At 41.6% G+C, this 26,587-nt stretch overlaps 1 protein-coding gene across 2 annotated transcripts in view; it reads left to right on the top strand.

Annotated features, from left to right (window-relative positions):
- ABCC8 (ATP binding cassette subfamily C member 8) overlaps positions 1–26,587 on the top strand; it is a 96,747-nt gene that overhangs the window by 4,041 nt on the left and 66,119 nt on the right. For both annotated transcript variants that reach the window (XM_066609495.1, XM_066609496.1), the window contains exons 2-10: positions 775–916; positions 2,336–2,457; positions 8,108–8,274; positions 9,322–9,564; positions 10,707–10,895; positions 19,339–19,503; positions 21,755–21,910; positions 23,939–24,073; positions 25,489–25,651. In XM_066609495.1, coding sequence (XP_066465592.1) covers positions 775–916; positions 2,336–2,457; positions 8,108–8,274; positions 9,322–9,564; positions 10,707–10,895; positions 19,339–19,503; positions 21,755–21,910; positions 23,939–24,073; positions 25,489–25,651 — 1,482 coding nt within the window. The remainder of the gene's footprint in view (positions 1–774; positions 917–2,335; positions 2,458–8,107; positions 8,275–9,321; positions 9,565–10,706; positions 10,896–19,338; positions 19,504–21,754; positions 21,911–23,938; positions 24,074–25,488; positions 25,652–26,587) is intronic.

Below are 26,587 nucleotides of genomic sequence, written 5' to 3'. Positions count from 1 at the left end.
GGGCTTTCCCAGACCTCCTAATGCCTACTGTGTTTCTCGGACTTTGGGCCGGGATGCACCAGGTGGATCGAAAGTCAATTTCAGGTGGGTCCACATTCATTTCATTGTGTATTTTATTTTAGTATTTTAGATTTGATGCTATCATGGGGCTTACTCCAAGGTAAGTGTGGATAGGATTTCAGTGTTTGGGGTGTTTTTCTTAAACAGATCATCAACACTTTGGGGGGGCTATGAGGGGAGGTCTTTATTTAAAAAAATTTCTTTTAATTACATTTGTTCTAAACTTTTAATTTACTTAATTTGATTTGATTTTGTCATTTGGGAGTGTTAAAAAATTTTTCTGCTTGACAATGTCACTATGACATCACTTCCAGGTTAATTACATCACTTCTTTTAGGTCCTGACAGACTACCATTCAAAAAGGGAATCCCAGTGATAAAAAGTTTGAGAACTACTGCCTTATAAGGCACTGAAAAAGATACTTCCAGTTTCTCCATGAAACCGGAAGTCACATGTTTTGAGTTCTGGAGCTCAGTCTGAGCCTGGCAGAGGCCATGGATAAAGGTCCATAGCTTCTGAAAAGCTCAGAGGACCTTCTGGAGGTGAGGGAAGCGGATGCACGTGGGGGTAGGGGGGTTTCCTGCAGACCCAATCTGCAAATAGTTGAATCTGCAGATACGGGGGGGGGGGGAATGGGATGTCCCCTGTACCATATATTTTCTAATTGTGTGAGTGAACCCTCACAATGCTGATGATTTGCTTTGTTACTTTCAGGATGGGGAAGTCAAAGTTCCAAAGTCCACATCCATCACAGCACTTGGCTTCATTTCCCTGGTCATAATTTGCGCTGGATCTTGACTTTCATTCTTTTGTTTGTGCTAGTGTGTGAAATAGCTGAAGGCATAGTATCAGATGGGTAAGTACATAAATGGGGTAAACTATTTTTTCTAATACCACTTGACTCTTAACAGAAGTACATGCAATTTGCTGGTCACATTTCATCCTAGCTGTTTTGCTTGTTAGAATTGTAAAATATGTTCAATAACCTACAGACATTGTGTCAGTTATTCACGTGTACCTAGTATATTTGACTCCAGGGGCGGTCCACTTCCACCATCCTTCTCTTGGCCACTTGAAGTCATGGGTAGACCTGGCCTCTGCATTGAGCCCCCTCCCCCCCAGTGGAGGCAAAGGGTGGACCTGGCCTCTTCCTTGAGATACCCAGTGAGTCCAGGTCTATCCCATGTTCAAAGTGTTGGGTAACCGTGGACTTGCTGGAGTAACAGGTGTGGAAGACGGTCACCCCTTTATTGTGGGCACTTGGGAAGACCATCACCACCTCCTGTCTTGCCCTTACAACTATTGCCGTTACAACTATTCCAGATATTTTGCCAAGAATGTATATATGCATATGCGGATGCACGTGCACGTGCACAATTTTAGTTATAGACTATAGCATGGGTGGGCAAACCCCATCCTGAGGGCCATTTGTGGACCCCAAGGACCCCCAATTTGGACCACAGGGAGCCCCCAGTCTCCAGTGAGCCTCTGGCCCGTCAGAGACTGTTGGAGCCTACACTGGCCTTCGACTATGCTTTATGTTGGAGGTGTCACTTGGGAGTAGTGTGCTCAGGAATTATTTATACCCCCCTTCACTTTTCTGGCTTGATCTGCTTGTCTGGCAAAAGTGCATCCATAATTGTCCCAAGTGCATCAATTCATGTCTCCATGTGTGTTCTGCTTTTCTCTGGGCATTATTTTAAACCCTCCCCCACTGCTTCTGGACAACTTATGTCTTCAGGTATTTCTGGCTTGGATTGTATGTTTTCATGTGCAAGAGATGTATGGGAAACAGTTTATAGTTCTCATGTAGTTGTACATGCCTGTATTACAGTTCTCATGTGTATTATAAATAGGGTCAGTAAAATTCATTCATTCATATAAGTTTCCTATCTAATGTATTCATTTATGTAAATTTATTCAAATTTGAAATGTAAATTAATTCTTTTTTCCTAGCCCCTGACACAGTGTCAGAAAGATGATGTGACCCTCCTGCCAAAATGTTTGTCTGGGATCCTATGCCCGTTTTTCCGACCAAACACACCCCTGCATCTCCTTGGAATTATCCCAACAAAATAACTAGCCTAGGTCTAAGGAGACCTATTGATGGCCAAGTGACCTATTGAGAAAAATAATGTTTAGTTACCTCTCTTAGGCCTTCTAGTCTCCCCTCCACCACCATTGGTTGCAGCATGAATCGGATAGGATGGTGAGGGAGTAGGATTGGTGCCTAAATGAAGGAATTTATGACTAATATATGTTTTGTTTTACTTAGGGTCTCCGAATCCCATCACTTGCATCTGTATATGCCACCTGGGATGGCATTCTTGGCTGCCATCACATCAATTGTTTACTATCACAACATTGAAACATCAAATTTTCCAAAGTTATTAATAGGTATGAACCTAATACATACATCTATGAAGTAATGAATATGTTGTTGTAAATTTGATAGGTCTTTGAAGAATTTCATGTAGTGCTTCATTATCTGAAATTTTATTTTCTTACTGCAGCGTCACGTTTTTTCCTCTGATTTCTATTATCAAACTTTAAAATATTTTTCAATTTTTTTAAAAAGACTGAATATTCTTTCATGTCTAGATTTTGTAAAGAGCAAAGTTTTGAGGTCACATGGTTATTACCACCAACAACTTCTTTGACATTCTGCTTGATAATATATATAAAGAGAATAAAATCTCTTCTTCACATAATTGATGTTCCTGGGAATGTTGACAAACTTTTCTTGTATTTATTTATTTACAACAACTTTACCCTGCCTTTCTCCCCAAGGGGAATCAAAACTGATCTTTGTATTATTCACACAATGAATTTGCCTGGGAATTGTTTTGGAATTAATCTCACCTCTTGACAGGAAGAGTGTGTCACACATGAATAGTTCCATACTTATTTGTCACACAAATTTGCCTTTTTTCTGGAAGACAGGAAAGGGGTTAGTCTAGTCTCAAAAGGCTAAATGCTAGAAAATCAGCACTTCCTTCAAATGAATTAATATGTATTCTGAACTGCTAAATTTGTTAAGTAGTATTTCTATCTGCTGCTTTGAATGTCTAGATAAATAACATGTGGGGCAATTTTTACTCTCTATTTCCATCCTTGTTAAACTTCCCTTTGTAAGCAGCCTAGGTACAGTCATGCACCACTTAACAACAGGGATCAGGACCGCAATCTCCATTGTCAAGCAGCACTTGATGCAATGCAAACCCTCCGCAAGGAAGGAGATGCTATGCTCCACTCCCCTCCAGAGAGTTGTCTGAGCTTCCTGGAGGCAGCGCACATCCGAGCACTGCCTCTGCAAGGCTCAGACTGCGGGAAATCACAGCTCTCTCTCGACTTCCGATTTCACTGAGGAAACTGGAAATTGTGCGAGAGACACGATTTCCCTCAGTCTGAGCCTTGCAGTGGCAGCACTCGAATGTGTGCTGCATCTTGGAGGCTCAGACAACCCTCCGGAGGTGAGGGTTGTCCTTACATTCAGAGGGTGGGCGTGTGCACCCCTGACGACCATGTGCCCACACATGGTAGTCAGTTACGCAATCCCGGCATAAGCTGGTATGTTGCAAAAGGGCACACACCTGTATTTAAGGCTGCAATCCTGTCCCCACTTATCTGAAGGCAGTTGGACTTACTTCTGAGTAGATATGCTTAGGATTGCACTGTAACAGGGCATAGTTCCTCCCCCATGTGAACGGTGCTTACTGTTCCACAGGGGAGCCTCCTGTCCATGCTGCAGATCACCCTTCACCTTTGCATTTGCCAGCCGCTTCCAGGGTCTTTCACCCCAGCAGACTTTGTGCCCGGATTTCCTGGCATGATCAACTGGTCAGCTCAAAGGTCGGGGTGATCTGCAGTGTGCATGGGAGGCCCCTGAGCAGAATGGTAAGCACCATCCGCCCTGGGGAGGGATTAGGTAGGGTGCCACAGATCTGGACTGCAGTCTAGAGAGCCCTGTTATAGCATATCTACTCAATTTTAGAGTCCACTGCACTATAAGAATGTTTACAATATGTGAAGAATTGTGCCATACTTCTAACTCCAGATACAAGCCTACAAGCCAAATGGTAAGCAGTTCCTGGAGGTGTTATAGAAGAAGTAAATTACTTTTAGTAAACATGACCTTTGCTTTCTGAAAAAAATAGATATATGAACTTCAGATATCCCAGAACTTTTCTGAAGATGATGTGGGTGTGATGCATTAATCACAGACTACAGGAGGTTTCGAATAGCCTACAGCTTTCACTAGTTTTTTTCTTGGCTCCCTGGTGTAGTTGAAAGCACATGTGTAGGAGTCTGTTGCTCCAGTATATCATCCTCAAGCAAGGGCTCTGTAGGCAATTCTTATTTCACGTGGTTTTCCACAACATAATTTTGTAGAATAATAAATAATCTCTGTGTTTGTTTTCTACAGCCACATCATTTCTATAAAAGTGCTAAATGATTGTTCTTTTGTATATTTCCCTATTATATAAGGCATCTCTTTCCACAGTGAGAACCCATTTATAATTATAATTATTATAAGCTTGATAATATTTTCCTCATAAAAATATTAAATATGATCTCAGCTGTTATTTGTTGTCTGGGGGTAGTTTTAAATAACTGGAAATGTAAGACCTTCCAACAAAGAATTATTCTGTTAGAGATAGATCTACCACAGAGTACAGTGCTCTAGTTATTTTTGTTTGTGTATAGAATTAACTCATTTTTCTTTTCTCTTGACAGTTCAGTCTTTCCAAAATTAGATTTTTTTGATATAGGAGAAACACTTCAGAGGGCATTGGTGAAACTTCTGCAATAATAATAATACATTATATTTAGCTGTGCTGTTGGAATATAAGGTTTTAGTTTCTCCAAAAACCCAATATGTGGTTTAAAATCTGCTTTTTGAATTTGGATCAGGAGAATTTGTTGGGTTTTTTCTGGGGGGGGGGGGGGGGAACGAAAATACCAAAGCAAGAGATGCAGCTGGATGAACAGGCATATATCTACATGAATTCAGTTTATAGTGGCGATGAAAAAGGAAAATCCTGTACTAGAGATTATTAGGAAAGGAACTGAAAATAGCACTTGTAGTATCATTATACAAATCAGTGGTGCATCCTCATTGGGCAGACCAATTCTAACCTCCACTGATGCAGCTGGGCTAAGTGGCCTGTGCTATATCCAGTGCCAGTTAGGAGCAGACTAGAGGTCTTCTCAGGGTACATAAGTGGCACAGCTCCGTGTAAAGCTGCCAGATCTGGGAAGGGGGTTAGGATATGGTGGAGGCCTCCCCCACTGATCCCACTCCCCTCCAGGGCCTGTCTCACCCCCTGTTCCACCCTCCTGCCGCCCTTCCCCCACCTCTGTGCCGCTTGGTGGAGTACTCACCTCAATCAGCAACCTTTCCGTTTGCTACAGCACTGGCAGGCTAACATGGGCCTTCCCACTGGTGCTGCTTGCTCCAGAGTAGTCACATGTATACTTTATGGCAGGTTTGCAACACTATAGGCTGGCACAGCAGGTGCTGCGCTGGTGGAGCCGAAGATTAGGATTGTACTGTCAGTGAGGTAATCGGGTACAAATTAGCAAAGTATATGGTGCCAGAAGTATCTACAGAGGTATCTGTATATGATTAGGGAAACAACTGCTAAAACAAGATACTCCCAAGGCAGTTCACATCACTTAACACATACAAATATAACAATAAAATAATAAAATCTTTTCCTCTTTAGGCAGTTGGTTCTTCCGTGGTCACTGTGAAGGGACAAAGTGTCATTGTCCAATTTTAAGGAGGCAGCAGCAGATTGAGACAGGAGTGATAGTTCTTTGCCTTGCTGAAGTTTTATCTCTTCTCACAAGGCAGTTGGTTCCCAATGACCTTCATGTGATGGGCACATTCAGTATTTCAAAGAGACATGAGCAAGTTTAGGATAGCAGTGGTGGTGTTTTGCCTTGCTGCCTTCTTATATGGTCTTGGAACGCTACCTGGAGGTGATTGGAACTGGATATGAATCAATAATCTGAAATTAAATATGGATAAAATAGAGGTCCTCCTGGTCCAGAAATCCATGATGCAGGTGCTGAACTATCAGCCTGTTCTGAATGGGGTTGCACTCCTCTATGGGAACCAGTATGCAACTTGGCAGTTTTTCTGCATCCACAGCTACTTCTGTATCACCTGGTGGCAGTTGTGACCCAGGGGAGAGCTTTGTCCAGCATCAGTTGCAGCAGTACCTGAGTTGATCAGACTGGTGGTCCACACCCTGGTGATGATCTGTTTAGTGCATCTACATGGGGCTGCCTTTGAAGACTACTCAGAAACTACAATTAGTGCAGAATGCAGTGGCTTGTGTGGTTTCTGGGGTTCAGCAATTTGTTGAGCTGCTGCTCCAGAGGCTGTTGACTGCTGTTTCATTTCCAGAGACAATTCAAGGTGCTGCTTTTAACTTTTAAAGGCCTTTATGACTTGGAACTGAGGGACCATCTGTATTCATACATTCTGACCTGCCCCCTAAGATCTTCTGGGAGGGCCCTGTTGTGAGTGCCATCCTTGACTGAGGCTAGGGGGTGACAACCAGGGTTAGGGCCTTCTCTGTGGTGGCATTGCAGCTGTGGAACATCCTCCATTGCAATCAAAGAGTTGCTCATTCCCTAGAGATGTTCCAGCAGGGGTTGAAGATTTTTATTTTTAATTTATTTTTAATATAAGATTGGTAGTTGGGATTTGTCTTAGTTGGTTCAGTTTTACTTCATACCGCCTTTACTGCTATTCCTACTGGCTGATTTTATTGTGTGCTGATTCTTTTTTCATATTAGTTTTATGCTGCAGTTTCTTAATTGAAGATTTTTATGCTGCTGCTGGGTCTTTTGGGTTCATAGGCTGCTGAGAGTTGGATTTTTGTGCTGGGTTGTGTATTACTTTGAGTGTTTTACTGTTTTTTATTTTTTAGAATTTTAATTTTTATAATTATTGCTTTATTTTGTATATTACATTTGTTATATTTTGTTGCTATTGTTAGCTTGCCTTGAACATTTATGGGGGGAAAAGTGAACTATAAATGAACTAAATAAATACATAAAATGAAGCTTACCAGTTCTGATTAGTGGTCAGTGTGGCATTGTCCATGCTTCCTGATAGAACACTTTTTTCCAACCTTGCTTGGGGATACCTAGAACTGAATCTCAGACTGAACTTTTGCATACAAAGTGTGTGCTCAGCGGCTGAACTACAGCCCCTCCCCAATATACTTTTTTTTATAATTGTGCTATGTTTCAGGGGAACGTGTTCCACAGTTCTCTGCCAGGTTGCAAGAGTACATAGATTAGGAATCCAAAGAATAGCTTTCAGATTGAGAAAAGGGCCATCAACACATGGTGGAGGATTTGCTTCCCAGTCATTTCATGCTTCAGTAATGTTCAACACTCTAGTACTTAGCAGGATCACAGTTTTGTTCATGTTGTCTTTGTTCTGTAAAAATGCCCTTGTGAAGAGATGGTGCGAAACTGAGAATGAATTTGTCTTTAGGGAAACTTTATAGGACTTATTTGAAATATTTCTAAAGTATCTTTTCTGAAAGTTTTGTTAAGCAATTTTAGCCCAGCCACCTGAAATAGTAGAAAACAAGTACAGCACATTACCAAAACCTGGAATTATAATAGTGATTGAAAGTGTATTTTTTACACATACCTACATTTACAGAACTTCCACTATTGTAGAAATATAATTTGCTACTTTATGCATATAATGCTAGACTCTACTGGACTATTGCTTCAACAGCTACACTGGCTACCCATTCACTTCCAGTTCCAGTTTAAGGTGCTGGTATTAACTTTTAAGGCCCTTCACAGTTTGGGTCCAGGCTATCTGAGATACCTCCTTCTTCCATACACTCCAGCCCATCTTCTTAGATCTTCTGAGGGGGTCTTGCTACTGAGTACATAAGAGCCCTGCTGGTTCAGGCCAAAGGCTCAACTTGTCCTGCTTCCTGTATCTCACAGTGGCCCACCAATGTTAAAGTGCTGACTACTTCTTCCTTTTTTCTTTCAACAGCATTGCTAGTCTACTGGACTTTAGCTTTTGTAACCAAAACCATAAAATTTGTAAAGTTTTATGATAATGATGTGGGACCCCTCCAGCTCCGATTCTGCCTCACTGGGCTCTTAGTAGCTCTCTATGGAATGCTGCTAGTTGTAGAAATCAATGTCATCAGGGTGAGGGTAAGTTACAGTTCCTGGCAATTCTTATTTTCATACTTTGAACACTTGAATGTAAAAAAAGTTTGAGGCTAAAAGTCATAAACCTAAATGAACATGGGAGATACCTAAAAGTACAAAACATCTGCCTGAATTTCTTAAACTAACATTTCTCTCCTGTATACCACTTTGACTGGAGGGCACCTCCATTAAGGTGCCTCTAACAGCAACAACAACAACAACAACAAGGTATTTATATACTGCCTTTCTGGTCATTGGATTACTCCTCTGACTTTATTCAAGGCGGTTTACATGGGCAGGCGTTTCTAAATCCCTCAAGTGGATTTTTACAATCATAGAGGTTCTCTCTTTCAAGAACCAACAACATTTCAGAATGGATCTTCCTGGTTTGGTCTCATTTCTGGCCTCCAGTTCTCCCACACAGGCTGACAGGCAGCTCCATCTCTCACATGGAGGGCAGCCAAGATGCTTCTTGCTCACACCAAGAGCAGGTGGAATCACTCAGCTGGGTTTGTCAGAGGCTTCAAGGTCTTGCCATTCTCAGCTGTTCAGGGAGCTGCCGGTGTCCTCGAACTGGCGACCTTCTGATGTTATCTTCGGGCTAACGGAGGCTCTACCCTCTAGACCAGACCTCCTGCCCTGTCTTTAGAGGAGGAAGAATATTCTTTTGTGAATATTCATAAGTGTAGATCTTAATTTTGATAGAGGCAAAAACTCAGTAGAATGTGTATTACTATCAATTTCTAGACATGTATAAGTACAACATTAGATGCTTCTGATCAACTTTTCTCTTTCATTTGATATCTCAGCCATTGGTAGATGCGGAGGTTTGCATGGGGCATGAGAATGTGGGTGGCATTTTGTGAGGCTGGCTCAGATAGCATTGGAGCTCTGATCTGTTTTCTAATAAACTGGGAAGCGAGAAATCCCATTGAAATCCATGATTTCCTAAGTATCTTGTACAGGAGAATAAATCATATTACAGTATTCTGTACATGATCTTTTCCCCCCTTTTTCCATTAATTTGCTTTCTGATTTTGTAAATTTCAGAGATATGTTTTCTTCAAAAAGCCCAAAGAAGTTAAACCCCCAGAGGACCTTCAGGACCTTGGAGTCAGATTCCTTCAACCTTTTGTGAATCTTCTGTCCAAAGGAACATATTGGTGGATGAACACATTCATTAAAACAGCCCATAAGAAACCAATAGACCTGAAAGCCATAGGCAAGCTACCTATTGCCATGAGAGCTTTGACAAATTACATTTGCCTTAATGAAGCTTTTCAGGCACTAAAGGTAATGCAAAGGAACTAGAGCATGTTTCTAAAAATCATCATTCATGTCAAACTAGTAACAAAGAGTAATACAAAGAGAGTTCACTGTATATATTTAGAGCACTTACTGGTGAAGCCTGCTAATCTCAATCCAGAATCAATAAATTGGGCCTTTCTGAGGCTTTTTGGAGAACTCTCAAAATAGTTTTCAGTTTTCTGAGTTTTGAAGAATGTTCGGGAATATCCATCCCGGGGGCTCCTCCACCATCATTACCACCATTCTGCCAGTTTTCCTCCCGGCTTTCATATACTTTCATGGGTGTAGTCAAAGAGGAGCAGCGTAGAGCAGAACTCTAGGGCTTTTCCAATGGCGGGATGAGTTATGTCATCAGAGGGAGTGGCTTGTAGATCAAAATTAGGGCAGAACCCATATCAAGCTCTCGCCCTCTGTCAGCAATATTTAGAATGAAACTGGATTTGGGTTGCTGTTTTCAGTGATAGATTTTGAGCATAACATATAGTTGTACTGACTAATTACGTAAATAAATTTGCAGATTTGCAGATTTTCAGCAGGAAAAAGAAACTCAATTATAAGTGTAATTTACAGCCCAATCCTATTGGGCCACTTGCGACATAACACTAGTTATGCGAAGCGTGGGCCACTGGTGGCCATTTCGGATTCACCGAGCAAAATGGCTGCATTGGTGGTGGCTGCTTGCGCACCTGGTTCTACACAGGACTGCGCGTAGGCTGGCATAGTGGGCAAAATGGGGCAGGGGAGGGCAGAATGGGCAGAGACCTTGGAAGGGAAAAGATGTATCTCAGTGGGAAGGAGCATGCTGTGGCATGCACTACCTGCACCAATAAACTATCCCCTTCCTTGTCTCCCAAATACCCCATTTCTCTCCTTGGACTTGCATCACCCTAAGAGCTGGCACAGGTCCGAGGAGACGCATTGGCAAACAGGGAGATATGTTCCCTTATCTTTCCCAAGCCTCCCAAATAGTCACACACCCCAACCATAGCATGCCAGTGCAGCCCGTTTTGGTGAGACTGCATGCTGTATTGGGGAAACAGATAGGGTTGGGCTGTTAATCAATTTTAAACAAATTTTTAAAACCCTTTCTCCTAGTAACTGTTAATTTCTTTAATGTTTCTGGACAGAATAAAAACACCTCATATCCACAGGGATCCAAGTCTATCTGGTGTGCCCTTTGCTGTGCTTTTGGGAGACCTTTGGTTCTAAGCAGCACTTTCCGTATTCTGGCAGATTTGCTTGGATTTGCTGGTCCACTTTGTATCTCTGGGATTGTACACCATGTTGGGAAAGGAACCAATGCTTTCCGCCCACAGGTACTGTTTGTTTCATCTGTTTAAAAAGTGTATGTCACTTCTGGTGTCTGTTCTGTGACTTCCGGTCATTTCCGGGGGCCTTTTTGGAGCTCATGGAGGTAAATGGAGTGGGTCATAGACCCGGCATGTCCCGGAAATAGTCTTTGGGGGCTCCCAGAAAAGCGTTGTAGGCAAGGCATTGAGCATCAGGTTGCAACTCACCATGGAGGACGAGGTGGGTCATGGTGCTCAAAAGTTTGGGAACCACTGCTTTAGACCATGTGGAATGTGTGTTGGCATCCTTCAGTCTCGGAAGACTATGGTGTCACGCTCTGAATGGTGGTTCTGGAACAGAGTGTCCTCTCCAGTGCGCAAAGCCTGGGTAAAGTAGGTATGGAGGATAGGCTGTTACCCATGCAGCAAATCCCCCCTCTCCACGTCACTGAAATGGTCCAATGGAAAGGCAGAGGCCAATACGGTTGGTTCCAGCGGCGTCGCAGGAGTTGCCAGAACATGACTGTGTTCAGCCATGAACTGCCTCAGGGACTCCGGCTCCAGATTTTGCCTCGAGGTTGACTCCTGAAGCCTTTTCCATAACTGGATGTAGCCACAAGGCAGTGGAGGTTTGGGATCAGAGTTTTCCTTCTCTCAGATGAGCTGCCTTCCCAGGCTATCGAGTCCCATCTACCCGGTGGCTGTTTAGTCGCCTCTTACGACAAGTACAGCCAAACTGAGGGATGTACATGTGGAATATTAGCTTGATAAACCCCATGCTTTTGTGACATCAGATGTTGATATTAAACACATGGCTAACTCTTGTAATGAACACTGATTGATTTAAGCACATAGTTAAGTATTCCCAGGGTTATTGTCTTGATTCTTCTGCTGAGGAGGATGATAGTGTGGGAAAGATGTAACTCTCTCAGACTGCTGAAGCAGGATCATTTTTTCACAAAGAAGTTAAGAAAAATGGATTTCAGTGTGACAAAGAATTTCCATGGAATCTTAAGGGAGATCATGTTTTAAAGGTCAATAAAAGCACATATTATCCAAGGAAATGACATCACAGAAAAATTAAACTAGATTTTTCAGTTGTGCTTCAGAAAAAAGGAGTTTAACACAAATTCAAAGCCACATGAGCTTATGAATTGGCAAGAAAAAATACTGCTTTTTTATTGCTAATTAATGCAGTATAGTTGCCTTTAAACAAGTCGTTTTGATTGAAGAACTACTGTTGTTAATGGGTTTGGATCTGCTTTCATAATGGAATGGAAATACATTCTATGTGAAGATATAAAACTAATGCTAATGATTTTATGTCAATATACTGCTGTTTGCAGTCCTTTCTCACTATAATAATCTTGGGAACTTAAACAGTAGGTTAAGCAGAGCTCAAATTAAGTGTAATGTATTTAAAAGAAGAAAAATAGCATGTTTATACTGGGAGCATTGCAAAATGTTTGGAGCAAGGGTTTTGTCCACTTCTCCATACAATTGGCATTTATGGATTCTGCAGTGTCTTATGTAATACATTCACATTGGTAACTTTTTCTAGGAGAACACTGACATTTTTAAGAATTCACATCCAGGCTTTCTTTGTGACACTGTGACTTTGAGGGAAAAATAGACAGTTAAATTTAGATGTCTTAAATTAACTTTGATCTTAGATTGTCCTTTTCCCTTTACAAAATAACATTTTGCACTTTTAGTTGCTTATTTGGTCACATGTAATGTAAGAAAATCCTTTGATGTACCTTTTTAATTGGTGGCATCAGACACCATTGTTCCTATACTGCTAGCTTGTGCAAAAATGAAGAAAGGATTCTGGATTTGTGACAGTAAACTTGGTTTGTAATTTGAATGTATCTTGTGTCCAAAAGTAGAACTAAAATTTAAATAATAGGAACTGATCTCATGATCAAATAAAAACAAATAATTGATGTTTAAAAAAGAGTACCTATTTATATTTATTTAGATTTTCATATTTTGACATCCAAAAGGGCCCTCAATGCAATTCAAATAATTCTGTTGTAAACATTTTTTACAAGTTAAATCATGAAAAGCAATATGTAAAAACAAATATAAACAATTAACATTTAATAACAAAGTTGAAACTAGGCACAAAGGGGGGAAATGACATAGCTGTACAGGGATAATCAACTCAACAGATATGCCTGGCAAAATTTTTAAAAGTATCATCAGGTGCAGAAAACACAATAAGTAGGGGGCAAAATGGCTTCTGCGAGCAGCAGGGAAGTACAAATCATGGAGGCTGCAATGAGGAAGGACCTGTCTTGTGTTCATCCAGAACTGCACTTTTTAGAGAATCAGAACTAAATGAGATAAAGATTTCATTTTATTTAGAAATACAGCTTAACAACATTCTGACCAGCAACAGCCCACATATGCGACAGCCGCCGCTTGTCCCTGTTCACTTCCCCAAGCCTCAGATGCTTAGGGGAGCCATTCTCCCCTCGCCTCTGGAGGCTTTTCTGAGCCTCACAGAGGCAGCATGCACCTGCAAGGTTCAGAATGGCCATTTTGGGCAAAAATACGTGACTCTGGCTTCCCGGGAAACTGGAAGTTGTGTCTTTTTGCCTAAAACGGGCTTTCTGAGCCTCCAGAGGTGAAGGGAGCATGGCTCTCTTCGCCTTTTGGAGTCTTTGCATAATGTCAAGCCTTGCTTGATGACAGGGGGGTGCCGGTCCGCATCCCTGTCTCTAAGCGACACACGACTGCAATTAGAAAATCTTACCATGTGCATGCCCAGCTATAAATATGGTAAAATTGGATGATGCATACTGTTTGAAAGATATTGGTCATCCATCTGTCACTATAAACAATCAAGAACTTTTAAGATGGAAGTTCTCTAAGTTGAAAACTATAGGCCTAACTATATGTGGCATAAAATGATTCTTAGGTAGTCCCCAACACCATTTTATTTTTACCTTTCTCTTTTAGAAAAGCAGGTTCAGAAGATGAAAGTTTGGAGCAAAAGACTTGTGAAGAAGGATTCTTAAAAAGATTTTCCTTCCTGCAAGTTTTCTACTCCAAATTGTCCTCCTGGGGTTAAAAACATATTCTTGTAGAGATCTGTGAAAATATTGTACATGGTTAAGAATACAGAAATTGAATTTACCTGATTTATAATATCATTGGAAAAGAAATCATCTTTCAAGATTGTGTACATAGAAGATGTTAGAAAGTCAGATAGGGTAGGACAGTGTCTCTTCCTACCTTTTAGTTAAAAGTTTGGGGGTAAAAAATTGTGGGAGGAAATTTTTCAGAATGACCCACCCCCAAACCCTCCAAACAAGCCCAAGCATGCTTCTTTCATTCCTTTCAGAAATATCCCCAGCAGCAGAGGGCAGTACATACAAAGATTATCCTTGCTGAGTGCAGCGAACTTCACGTCACTACTCCTGCCAGATTCTGTGGACCTTCCAGATAAGGGCAGGAGTCCCAGAGCCACATTCCAAGAGCTCATGGAATGTGGCTCCAGAACTCTCTCAGTATCCTCTTACTCTCTGGGTAATAAACTCAGGAGAAAGGGTCAAAAAAAGTCAGAAAAAGAAAATCTGTCTGCCCCTTCCATTAATTCCTCACAGCCCAGTTATCTGATGCCCTTCTACTCAAACTGGTAAAGAGTGGATCTAGGCAGTGGTGCAGCCAGCCATATGGAGCCCAGGGGAAAGCCTCTAATTGCGCTTCCCACAGCACACCTGAAGTGATGTCACTTCCGAGAGTGACATCACACCCCGTGTTTTTGAAAAAATTGACATGCTGGACATGCCTGGCAAATGAATGAAATGCCTGGTACTTAGAGATGCTTGAGGGTAAGGGACTCAAATTGGAGCGGAATTCTTTGGTGGGAAGGAGGGGGCACTAAGGGCAAATTTGAACATAAAAGCCTACTAGACTAGGCCAGGCCTACTTTTCTACACCAACTATGTCAGAGTAGGAACAAGGCCTGTTGCAAAGGGAGAGGAGAATCTTCTCTTTAGAATTGTGCCTTTTCTTCCTCATAGAGCAATTAGAACCTATACTGGGTCAGCCAATTGGAAGAAAGTGGTATCCAACAGATATCTTAAGTAGGGGTGACCTTACTCAAGGTTCTTTGTTGTTATGGGCCCCAATAGCAGGCTCACTGAACTTATGTGATTGGCTGACAAGAGTTGAAAGAATTGAAAAAAGAAAATTGTGTGGCCCCCCACCCTTGGAAGACTGTTGTAAAGGAGCCTTGTCATGTGAGTCTCTAATCTGAAGGCCTCTTCCTCTTGCCCTGACATCCTTAGAGAGGCCTGAATGAAAAGCCAGCTTGAAATTAGACTTAGGGCCCAATCCTATCCAACTTTCCAGCACCAGTGCAGCCCAGAGGTAAGGGAACAAATGTTCCCATACCTTGAGGAGGCCTCTGTGACTGCCTCCCCACCACAGGATGCAGTCCATACCTCACTGGCATGGCTGCACCGGCACTGGAAAATTGGATCGGATTGGGCCCTTAGACATGAGAGAAAGGCAATGGGATTGGAGAACCAGAGGAAAACCAAGATTTAGCCTAGGTCACACGGAAACCTTTCTTTGATTAATGCAATTGGCAGCCCAGTCCTAACCAGTGCTGGTGCAGTGGGGTCACACAGCTCACGCTGTATCCAACACTGGGAAAGAGCAGGCTGGAGGTCTCCTGAATAAGGGGCTGCTGCGCAGGCATAAGGTAAGTTAGGATTGCGCCCTAAGTCTTTAAATGTGTTTTTCATTTCCTTTTATCTTGGAGGGGCCAAGCCCCATTTGCCCCTACGGAGGAGCCTCCACTAGAGCTCCACATTTCTCCCACAATTCAAGAAGTTATAACCCTTTGTTCATGCATTAGGGCTCTAGCTTATAGTTTATGCTATTATATATTTCTTTAAGGCGCCATAAGACTTTGTTGTTTTGCTGCAACAGACTAAGGGCACAGTCCTACCCTGCACTGGAATAGGCAAACTTATAGGCTTGAGCTGTATCCAGTGCAGGATAGGGGCTCAAAGCGGCTCAGCCAGAGGCAAGGGGAAATTTTCCCCCTTACCTCCAGGTAAGGCACCTTTGACTCTATGGGTCTCCTTGGACTTGCGCCACCTCCTGAGGATGGCAGCACTCAGCTCCGTGTGCTTCTGTAAGGCCATTTATGATGGCCGCAAAGCAAACTCTTCTGTCAGAAAGGTAGTTCTGGGACACAGGATAGGATTGAGGCATATTATAACCATACTGAATCTAGGGCCCAATCTCCCTGACAGCCCAAAGCAAACAGTGCTGCTGATGAAGTGCATGTTGCATGTTGTTGGGGGGGGGGGGGAGGTGACCAGACAATGTGGGAAAGGTTACTTTTCTTCCCTACCTCCCTGTAGACCACCTGGCTGCCAGTGGGTCTCCTCAGACCTATGCCAGATATATTGCTGGCATATTTCCAAGGACACACAAGAGGCATTTTGGACCAGGGAGATAAGATCTCTCTTGCACTGCTGCCACTACGGTCCTCCACCTCCCACTCCCTGCCTGGCCCACTCTTCACCCCAAGCTACTCATAATATCTTCCAAAACCACACATGCCACCAACCTACCTGCTCCGCTGGGGGCATCTGTGAGTCAATGTCATGCTCATGACGCCTGTGGTTGTTTGTGGTGCAGGTCCGTAAACCACCATACACCACCATAAACCCTGGATAGGATTAGACTGTTAGGGAGCTGAAACAGAGGGTGGCACATCTGAGGTCATGTAATAAATTCATGGCAGAAGCAAGCTTCAACCTGGAAACTCCTGATTGATAGCTCGGTCTCCTTGCCACTGAATTATACCAGCTTTCTCATGAATCAGCAGTGGATCAAATATCTTTGCTTATGAACACAGTTTGCCCTCAACTCTATGTTTTGAAAGGCAAAATGAGACATTGTTTATCTTGTATCTCATGCAATTAGTTAGTAGTGCTGATAAATCACACCCTCAGATGTAGTTTAACACAGAGTGCAATCTCCGTGTCATTTCATTTCACTGATGTATTCCTTCCATAGCATATAAATAATAATACACAAATCATGCCACAAGCATCACAAGTCTGGGTAGTGCATGATGGTCTGTTCTGAGTCGAAACTGAGTGTACATTAAATGAAAAATCTCCTTTTTTAGAAGGCTGTTAGAACTTGTTTTGGTGAAGGGCTACAAAAATAATAGCTATACCACGGTAGCCTTCAGGGAAACAGCAACTGAACAAATGGATATTTGCTCTCTGAATAAAGCTTTGAAAATTCTGCTTTGTAAAAGGTCTAGATTTATTCATTGTTTTTGTTGTTTTGAAAAAAATTTGCTTTCCTTGTAAAACAGCTTCAAACCGTTAGATCAGAAATGTAACATCCCTGCGTATGCTATCAAATAGCATGAAACTAGATTTTCTTTGTCTTGTTCTGACCACAGCTAATTGTGCCATTCCTGAAGGTCTTTGATTTTGGGGAGCAGTTTATTAGATGGGAAGCTTAGAACAGAAAGAGGTATTCGAAGCCAGCAAGTAGAAGATCTCTGTGTGGCACTCGATATCTTAGCCATGTTTGCTGAAAGTTTATTAAAAATTTCTATACTAATATTACAAATTTTTAACATAAAAATAAAATAGAAATTAAGGAATGACTTCTGATGTCAGTATCCCATGTAATTTGCTTAGCACCATTTGCTCACTGCATACTGAATCACAACCTCTCATGGCACCCCTCTTCATTCGAAAAATGTATTAATGATAATTTATGTTTCTGCGATGGACCTCCCATTTAGTCTAACACAAGGTCCAACCATCTGGCCTAGGTTAGAAAAACAAAACAGAGTGAAGTGCTCAAGAATATGGAGTTCTGTTCTCATTTATTTCGCCAGCAATGTAAAGGAATAGTTTGTCAGATACAAAGGAGGCACTCGCTTGGAAAACCAACACCACACATGCTTTAGTAATATAGACATGCTCATAGAGTTTCAAGCTTTACAGGAGAGAGAAAAATATTTTGTGTACTATGTAATCTAACAGCCCAATTCTAACTAAATACCCATGTGGCAATGCAGCAGCACCAGCAGGGACTACAGTACATCTCGCAGGGGAATTTGGACTGCTGGAGGACTCCTCGGCTTAAGGGGACATTTGTCCTCTTGCCCCTGGGAAAGCCCCAGTAGCTGCAGTTGTTCTACTCAGACATGCGCCAGTGATATCAATATGGCACAATGCTCCCATAGGATTGGGTCATTTGTCTCCTTGGATATATTTTTCAAGTTTATCCTTGATGCAGAATTGAAACACAAAACTAGTACCACACCACATGCAGCTCCATCCCTTCTGAAGGGCAGTTGCTTAACTGTTGAGAAGTAAATATTAGATGCTGAGTTCCTGGCTAACATTCTTGTCATTACGTTTGCTATTCAAAGTGCTGAAAAACAGACATGTGCCAGATTATATTCCTAATGAACCACAGAGATCAAGCATTCAAAGAGCTTGACTCATCTTTATTTGTGGTATTAGGCACAGTTTTGAGCACACATAACTCAAAAATTCATTTTTATATTTCTGTTCTAAGTTTCTCAAGGGTAATATCTTTATTATTCAGCAAAGCAATCTCTTTTATCAGAAAGTAGATCAAATATGCATTATTAGTGTTAGAAGTCTTGATTGCATTTAGATGCTGTTAGCCTGCTGTTCATGCCATTGCCTGATAAATTGCCTAGCTAAGCTCACCAAAATGGTTTCAGAATGTGTTCTGGTTATAAAGATTAATAGAAATAAAAGGACAGAGGGAGTACATCATTAGTATAGAGCTAATTCTGTAGATCAGTTGAATTTGGGTCTTGCTTTTGACATCTTTTCCCATCCTTTTGCTGATCAGTACCTCTAAGACAGAAGTAGTTTGTGACTACTGACTTGTGGCTAAACTGTACCACCTCAGACTGCAGCTGGGGAATCACATGACTGAATGCTCTTCCATACCCAAAAAACAGGTGTCAAGGAGAAGGTTTCTATGCTAGTCTCCTCATATACTACTTAGAATACTTTTGTGGGCAGGAAATATTTCACACAGGGGGACATTCAGACCTAAGAGTTTCCCACTGGAAGAAACCGGTTTACCACCTCTCCTGCTATTTGTGAGAATTCAGGCTGATTATTTATAATGAAAGAATATTAAGTAACATTATATTAACGGCAAAAAATGATTTTATTTCTGCTTTGTGACCCATTTGGTGACGCTCACAATACCAATTATTTTTGCCCCCTCCCCAGTTTAGAGTGCATTTGTCATCTATACAAAAGTTATTTTCTAGAGTCACCTAAATATTCTACTCAGTCATTGCAATTCCCAGGGTACCAAAACTGTATACTTCTATTGTATTCATATGAATTGTACAAATACAAACCAAGATCAACATTTTTCAATTGGATGAATTTTTTTTCTTTTTTGTTTACAGACAAAAAAACTTGGTGTTTTCTTCATTTCATCTCAAGAATTTCTGGCCAATGCTTATGTTTTGGCAGTCCTTCTTTTCTTTGCACTTCTATTGCAAAGGACCTTTCTCCAAGCTTCATACTATGTTGCCATTGAAACGGGAATTAACCTAAGAGGAGCAATACAGGTATTTAAAACTTTCCAGAAAAGACAAATACCTAACTAGAGAACTGTGTGGTTTACCTGTATGTCAAGCAAAACTATGTTAAAATAGAAACACACACCTTCCTACACAAAAAAGGCTAAAGTTAGAAAAATAACTTGTTTTGAAAAAAGGTGGCATAGGGTTGCATTCAAAAAGTGATGATCACAGAAGCTATGCTGGCAGAAGCCAATTTCTCCATCCCTCCTCCTTACTGAAGCCCCCATGCCCCTTGAAAAGCCACTGCTGGAGGACTCAGCAGCAAAGGCATGGAATGCAGTGTGGGAGGGCTACAGAAGGAGGAGTGAATATTGGGAAGATGGAAAAAAGTGTTAGCGTGATTCACAGTTACCTGGCAGATTTACTGTCTGGGCTGATAAGAACCTGACTCACTGGCAATCTTGAAACATTCAAAGTTCTTCAAATCCTTCTGTCTAATGCAGTGGTTCTCACACATTTAGCACCGGAACCCACTTTTTAGAATGAGAATCTGTCAGGAACCACCAGAAGTGGTGTCATGACCAGAAGTGACATCATGAAGCAGGAAAATTTTTAACAATCCTAGGCTGCAATCCTACCCACACTTACCCAGAAGTAAGTCCCATTTACTATCATTGTTAAAAGAATATACATAGTAGCTTGTTAAAAGTCCAGGTCTGTAACATTTCCCCAAATGCAGTCACATACCGTGGTAGCATCAAGTTTAATATATGAAAAAATAAAATATTGAAATGAATGGGGACCCACCTGAAATTGGCTTGCGACCCACCTAGTGAGTCCCGACACACAGTTTGAGAAACACTGCTCTAATGAGATCATTCTGTGAATTCAGGATCAGCGCTGGATTAAGGAATTACGTCTGTCACTCTGTAAATAAAGTTAGTCCTTTTTCTCTGCCCAAAATCACAGGGGCTTTCTTTGTGGCCAGTCTTACGTTCTTATCAAAGCATTAGGAATATATCTTTAAGGCAGTTTCATCCTGTACAGTTTCATCCTGTACTTTCAATGAAAAAAAACCTGTGAAACAGTTCAACAAAATATATTTACATATACTCATTAGAAGACATTAGAAAATCATGCGTGCTTCTGGGAAACAGTGACATGAGCAACATTCATGGGTTCGGTAATTAATAACCTATTTAAAGGTCAGGTTATCTAGAAGACGCTGAGATTATTCTCATATGCAACATCTTGTTCTTCTCAGATGTGTACTGTGTTCCCCAGACTTTCCAGGGTTTTGGTGTGGTTCATTTTGTTCTACAATCTCATGATAATCTTTGCATTCCTTGCCCTTGTGTCCTTGCCTTCTCGTATATACCTGCAGCTGTCCAACATGTTCTTTGCGACTGGTAGCTGATAACTGTGCAAGTATATTTAATAAAGTATACTTAACAAATACTTAATTTTAAGTATTAAGTATACTTAATAAACATGTTTTGGGTTCCTATTCTGGGGGAAAAAATGGAAATTTGATCACAAATAGCAGCTGTTCCTAATTAGTAATCTTTAAAAGTTCATTAATCTTTCACATTGAAATTGTAACTCATAACTTATTATGAGTCTTTGGGGCCTCTCCCTTCTTTTTCCCCTAGGGAAAAAGCCATGAATACACAGATTCTCCAACTCTGAAGCACGTATGCAATCTAGGCTTAACAATGAACAGATATTCTGAATCCAGTGTCTCTTTGTCTTTCACTCCAGCTGAAACTTCTTATTTTTCCAATGATTAGGGATATATGGTGTTCAAAATCAGGATTTAAATGTTGGTTCCTTCTTCACGTCTTCACTGCAGGAAAGGGAAGAAGTATATGAGAGCTTGAGTCTTGATGCTGTCATGCACATGTACATCATATTTACATCTATATAAGCAATATTTTTTCTCAAAAGTTGAAAGTTAGACCTTTTCAAAGTTACATCCCTTTGTGCCTTGCTGTTCACCAAGATTAATGGAATCTTTTGAAGTTACATGATATAAGGAATTAAACCACCAGATTATTTATAAAGGAAAACTGCTGAGAGTGTTGGAAGCGACATTAATTTCAGCAATTCAGAAATCATTATCTTTTTTGAGCAAATGAGAGTAACAATCAAAACATGTATAAAAACTTTTTCTAGTATGACTTTTTTCTTCCCTCAATATATTTTTAAATTGTTATATGCTGTTTTTCAACAAAAAAAAGTTCACAGAACAGTTTAAAAATGAAATATTTATTTTATTTATCACGGCTCATTCTAGACAAAAATTTACAATAAGATTATGCGGCTGTCAACTTCAAATATGTCCATGGGGGAAATGACTGCAGGTCAGATTTGTAACCTGGTTGCTATAGACACAAATCAACTGATGTGGTTCTTCTTCCTTTGCCCTAACCTTTGGGCTATGCCAGTACAGGTAAGGGAACTGGAATTATTAATTTGCTTAAGTCTATAGGAGTAAAATTTGAAGAGCCTGTAAATTAACCAGCATGAGTTGGGAGGTTGAGGTATCTTGGGGCCCTGCAGGTATCTTGCAAGTGATCATATTAGAGAGTTGGAGGCTGTACATAGTCCAGGTGAGACTGAAGTCAAAGTCCAAAGTGGCAGGTGAAGATCAGCATAGCCAGATGATATTCAGGTCAAACCAAAGTTAAACTCCAGAGCAGTGAATGAGATCAGAGGAACCTAAAGCACACATAGTGACACATAGTCAAGTCAAGCAGATGGTCAGATTCCAAAAGTTAGTATAAGAGAAAGAGATGCACAGTAAGATAACAGAAGTAGGTACGCCACCTACTGCTGCACTCAGGAACTAGGACAGGACTACCAACTTGGACTGAAGATAGTCCTGGATATTTTTTCCCAATATGACATAGTGTTATTAAGTCAGGGGTGCCCTCTTGCAGCCCAATCCTGAGCTGCCTGGGGCACCCAGACTCGGCAGCACTGAGGAGGGCTACTGCCAAATCCAGCACCTCCCATGCTACCATGGCAGGATCCTCTTCCCCCAAGTAAGGTAAGCAGCCCCCCAATAGGGCTACTCACTTTTAGTCGGCAGTAAGGAAAAGGCGCTCGTGTAGGGCGTACATCCCTCCACAAGCGCCCTGGATCCTGTGGAGCTCAGCTCCATGGATCCTCCTCCTGCCCATCCCCCAGCACGCCTCCTCCCCGCCCTCTCTCCACCCCTGCCAGCCTCCCCCCTCCCCAGAATGCATCCTCCACACCCCCATCCATGCCCCCCCCTGCCATTCCGCAGCCTGGCAGTCTGAGACCGCGGAACCTGGGCAAACACCCCGTGCTACCCCAGCACCGGCTGGTGCTGGGCTAGCACCAGTGGGAGCCTGGTGGTGAGCCCCACAAATGTTCCTTACGGCACATTTGCGACTGTGGTCAGTGGCACAGCTCCGTGCCACTGACCACAGCTTTGGGCTCTCAATATCTCCAGGATTGCTTTCACTATTCTTCTGGAGATCAAAGCTGATTCTTGGAAGTTTGGAAGATTGTCTTGTCTACAGAGAACTAAGCCTGAATCTACTTTTATACAGAATCAGTCAAGTCCCATTGGCTCCCCGGATGTGGCTGTGCTGCTTTATCTTCTCTGACCATTATGTAGTGGTGGCGCTGCAGCACAGCAAAGTCCCATCTCAATAGCTATCTCTTGCTGAAAGTTACCCTGGTACTTCAGGGAGTGAGGCTACATTCCTATCTGTACTTTCCTGGAAGTAAGGCCGATTGACTATAAAGGGACTTACTTCTGAATAGACATACATAGGATTGGGCTCACAGACATCTGTGCCCTGCTGCCAGATTCCCTGATTTGAGCCGCCTGCTATCTTACATCTCCATGTTCTTAGTGGTAGGAGATTGTCAAAAGTCACCTGGATCCCAACCAAAATGAGACTTTTTGCAAGGTGGAAGAGGACTTCACTGTACTCCTCAGTATAGACTGGAACCCCCCTACCACCTGCTGAGTTAAAGCTAGAGTTTCCTCCCCCCCCCCACCCAAGATATCCTGTCCAAAGAAGTTGAAATTGAGTTTTCAATTACTGTTTCCTTTGTAGCAAAACAAAGATCTAATGTTCTTTTTTTACTTTTGAAGTATTTCAGATTTATCATATAGCCATCATTTACTGCCAGCAGTAAACTGATATAATGGAGTCCATAATTATATATAATTATAATTCCATTTCATATGGAAACGGTGTTTTGCCCTTCTTTTGCTTCATACTCTTGCTTTCTGTAAATTTCTCATGGCTACTGAGAATTTTTAAAAACACTTTTTTTTTTAAAGTTATTCTATTTCCAAAAGATTTTAGGATTGTTTGTGCAGTTCGAGTCAGGTTTTGGACTAATTATTTGCTAAAGTTTTATCATATAATCTGGAGAACCTAATAATTTGCATTGGCTAGGAAAGGTAATGTTGCTCCTCTATCTGTGATACTAGATCATTGTAGGAGTCCTTCTACTCTACTACCTACTTGGACTTAGTGCCTTAATTGGAGCCGCAGTGATCATAGTTCTTGCACCTGTTCAGTACTTTGTAGCTACAAAACTTTCACAAGCTCAAAGAAGCACTTTGGTAAGTATTTTTTACTTTGGTAAGTATTAAGTATTAAGTAAGTATTAAGTATTTTAAGATGCATTATTCAGACATGCACAGGCCTCCTCCTGCCTAGTGGTGTCACTAAGGGGTGCAGGGAATGTGGGCTGCACTGGATGATGTGCATGGGGGTTAACGCCAAAACTGTTAAAACTGCAGTTTTTAGGAATAATACCATCATGTTATATATCATTCAATGCTTGATTCCATGCAGAATGCAAGAAACAAACCACGTACAGAGGTACGTATTAAGTGGTACAGCCGAAAAACCATTGGGGGCGTGTGATGATGCATTGCCATGCCCACCGCTTGGGGTACTGCCACACCCACTGCATGGGAGGAGGTCCATTGGGGAGTGACACGCTAGCCTCCCGTACTGGGTGATGCAACCCCTAGTGATGCCACTGCTCCCACCTGATCCCACCCCTGTATCAGCCCAAAGGGTGGATTTGTACCAGCCTGGGCAGGCTGGTGCAGAGTGTAGGAGAGGGTGGCAGGAGATTGTAATGGAGGCAGGGTAAACTACCTACAATAAGAACTCTGAGAGGATAAGTGTTTAAAAAAATATCTGGCCAAACATGTTTCTAGCATCAACGGGTTGTTTGTGTTCCTAGTGCCCTTTCACCGTGCTTCCCTTCAGCAAAGTTCTTATTTGGGAGACAATCTGAGCAGAAATCTGAGCAGACAGTCTCCTTGGTAGAGACTTATATACTTAGGTTAGTATGATTGGCTACCAAATGTAGACTGTACCCTATGCTCCATCGTGGATGATTGGGTGGGGCAAAGGGGGAGGGTGACAGGAGTTGCACTTTTCTATTGTTTTACCTTTCTCCGTTGCTCCCCAAGAGGTTGCTCATATGTACGCCAGCTCGGTTGTTGAAATAGCATTTTTCTGACATGGAGACACATCCATTTTCTGAAGGAGGGTTAGAATCTAGTATGCATTGACTCTTCCTCATTCCTCCCATGTCCCTTCCGCATCACAATCCCATCTCCTCCGTCTCCTTCCCATTTTGGCCTCTGATGGAGCTGTGCCAGTATTCAAGCTTCATCTAAGGTGACATCTTTCCAATGTTGTGCTGATGTCCATGGTGTAGCCATAAGCAGGGGGATTTCTACTCCAGTGGGTCTGTCATTGTACTGGCATACATGGCAATGCACCAGTATATCTGAAGGAGATGATTGGGCCTTTAGAAGCTTCTACTGAAAGGCAGGATTAAAAGTCTTTTAAATAAAACAAATTTTTGTGAAAAATAAATCTACATTCAATGCAACGTATAGCATCCTGAAGCATGGGTATATCTATTTGCATTACTCTGTATGCCTAAATAACACCATATGTTACAAACCCCACAATAGTCCTCCTTAAATTAATGTTTCTGTTAATGATGCAGGAATATTCCAATGAAAGGCTGAAGAAAACCAATGAAATGCTTCGAGGCATAAAACTCCTTAAACTTTATGCCTGGGAACACATCTTTCACAGCAGTGTTGAAGAAACTCGGCAAAAAGAAATGACTAGTCTCAAGTCTTTTGCTCTCTATACCTCCATATCAAGTAAGTTATTTGGTTCCCTTTGTACCACTGATCAGTTTGGGTCTCATTATAATTCTATATGAGATTGCAAGTCCTCAAGGAGAGCCCACCAGGGTTAGCTCTTCAGGCCACCTTTTGCTTTCCTGTGAGATGGCTTTAGAGATGAAAGCCCTTTTCAGACAATCAATTCAGTGTTAGCCAATGTGGATAAAGGAAGTGGGATTGCAGTAGCGGACCATTCATCCTGGCAGATGCACTATTATTTTATAGTTGAAACAGAGTCTACCTATGTACAACTGGACATGCATATGTCCCTCTGCATGACCAGGAACCTGATCATTATTTTAAGTTTACAAAGTATGTATGCATATTGCATTAGGTTTTCATTTGCAAGTATAAAATAATTGATCTCTGTATTTTTTAATCATGAACACTCTGGCCGTGAGCAAACAGCATTAAATTTAGTTAGTGCCGTGCTTTAAATGGCAACTATCATTAGAGAAAAACATATTATTCTCAAAATCTGCCACAATATTGGGATTTTTATAAAACCCTCATTATTTTCCCTAGAAAAAGGTAGAAAAGAATAGTGGACATTGGATATGTTTCATTTATGATAAATTATTTATAACGGCTTTGCATTTGTACTTCACATCTGCCAGTAAAACCAAGCCTGAAAGACCTCAGCTTCTTGGAGGCATAATTTGAAAACCAAGAACTGGTTTAATTCTAATTGGAGCCAAGAATTTAATAGAATTAAAAAGACATTGACTTGTACTTCCTGGCAAATCTCTGAGGGCCAATTTAAATGCCTGTGGTTGCTGGCTAAAAATTCCTTCCCTGGTGTAGTGTTTAAATGCCTCTACTACCTCTATCAATCCAAATCTACAGAGTGTTTGTATGCCAGCATGTGCTGCTATGCTGCCATTCAAACAACACATGCATTTGAACCAATGC

This window comes from Tiliqua scincoides, chromosome 1 (assembly GCF_035046505.1).
Source record: "Tiliqua scincoides isolate rTilSci1 chromosome 1, rTilSci1.hap2, whole genome shotgun sequence".
Taxonomy (NCBI): domain Eukaryota; kingdom Metazoa; phylum Chordata; class Lepidosauria; order Squamata; family Scincidae; genus Tiliqua; species Tiliqua scincoides.
Note: the sequence above shows the minus strand (reverse complement) of the source record. Positions and strands in the feature narration are given on the sequence as shown.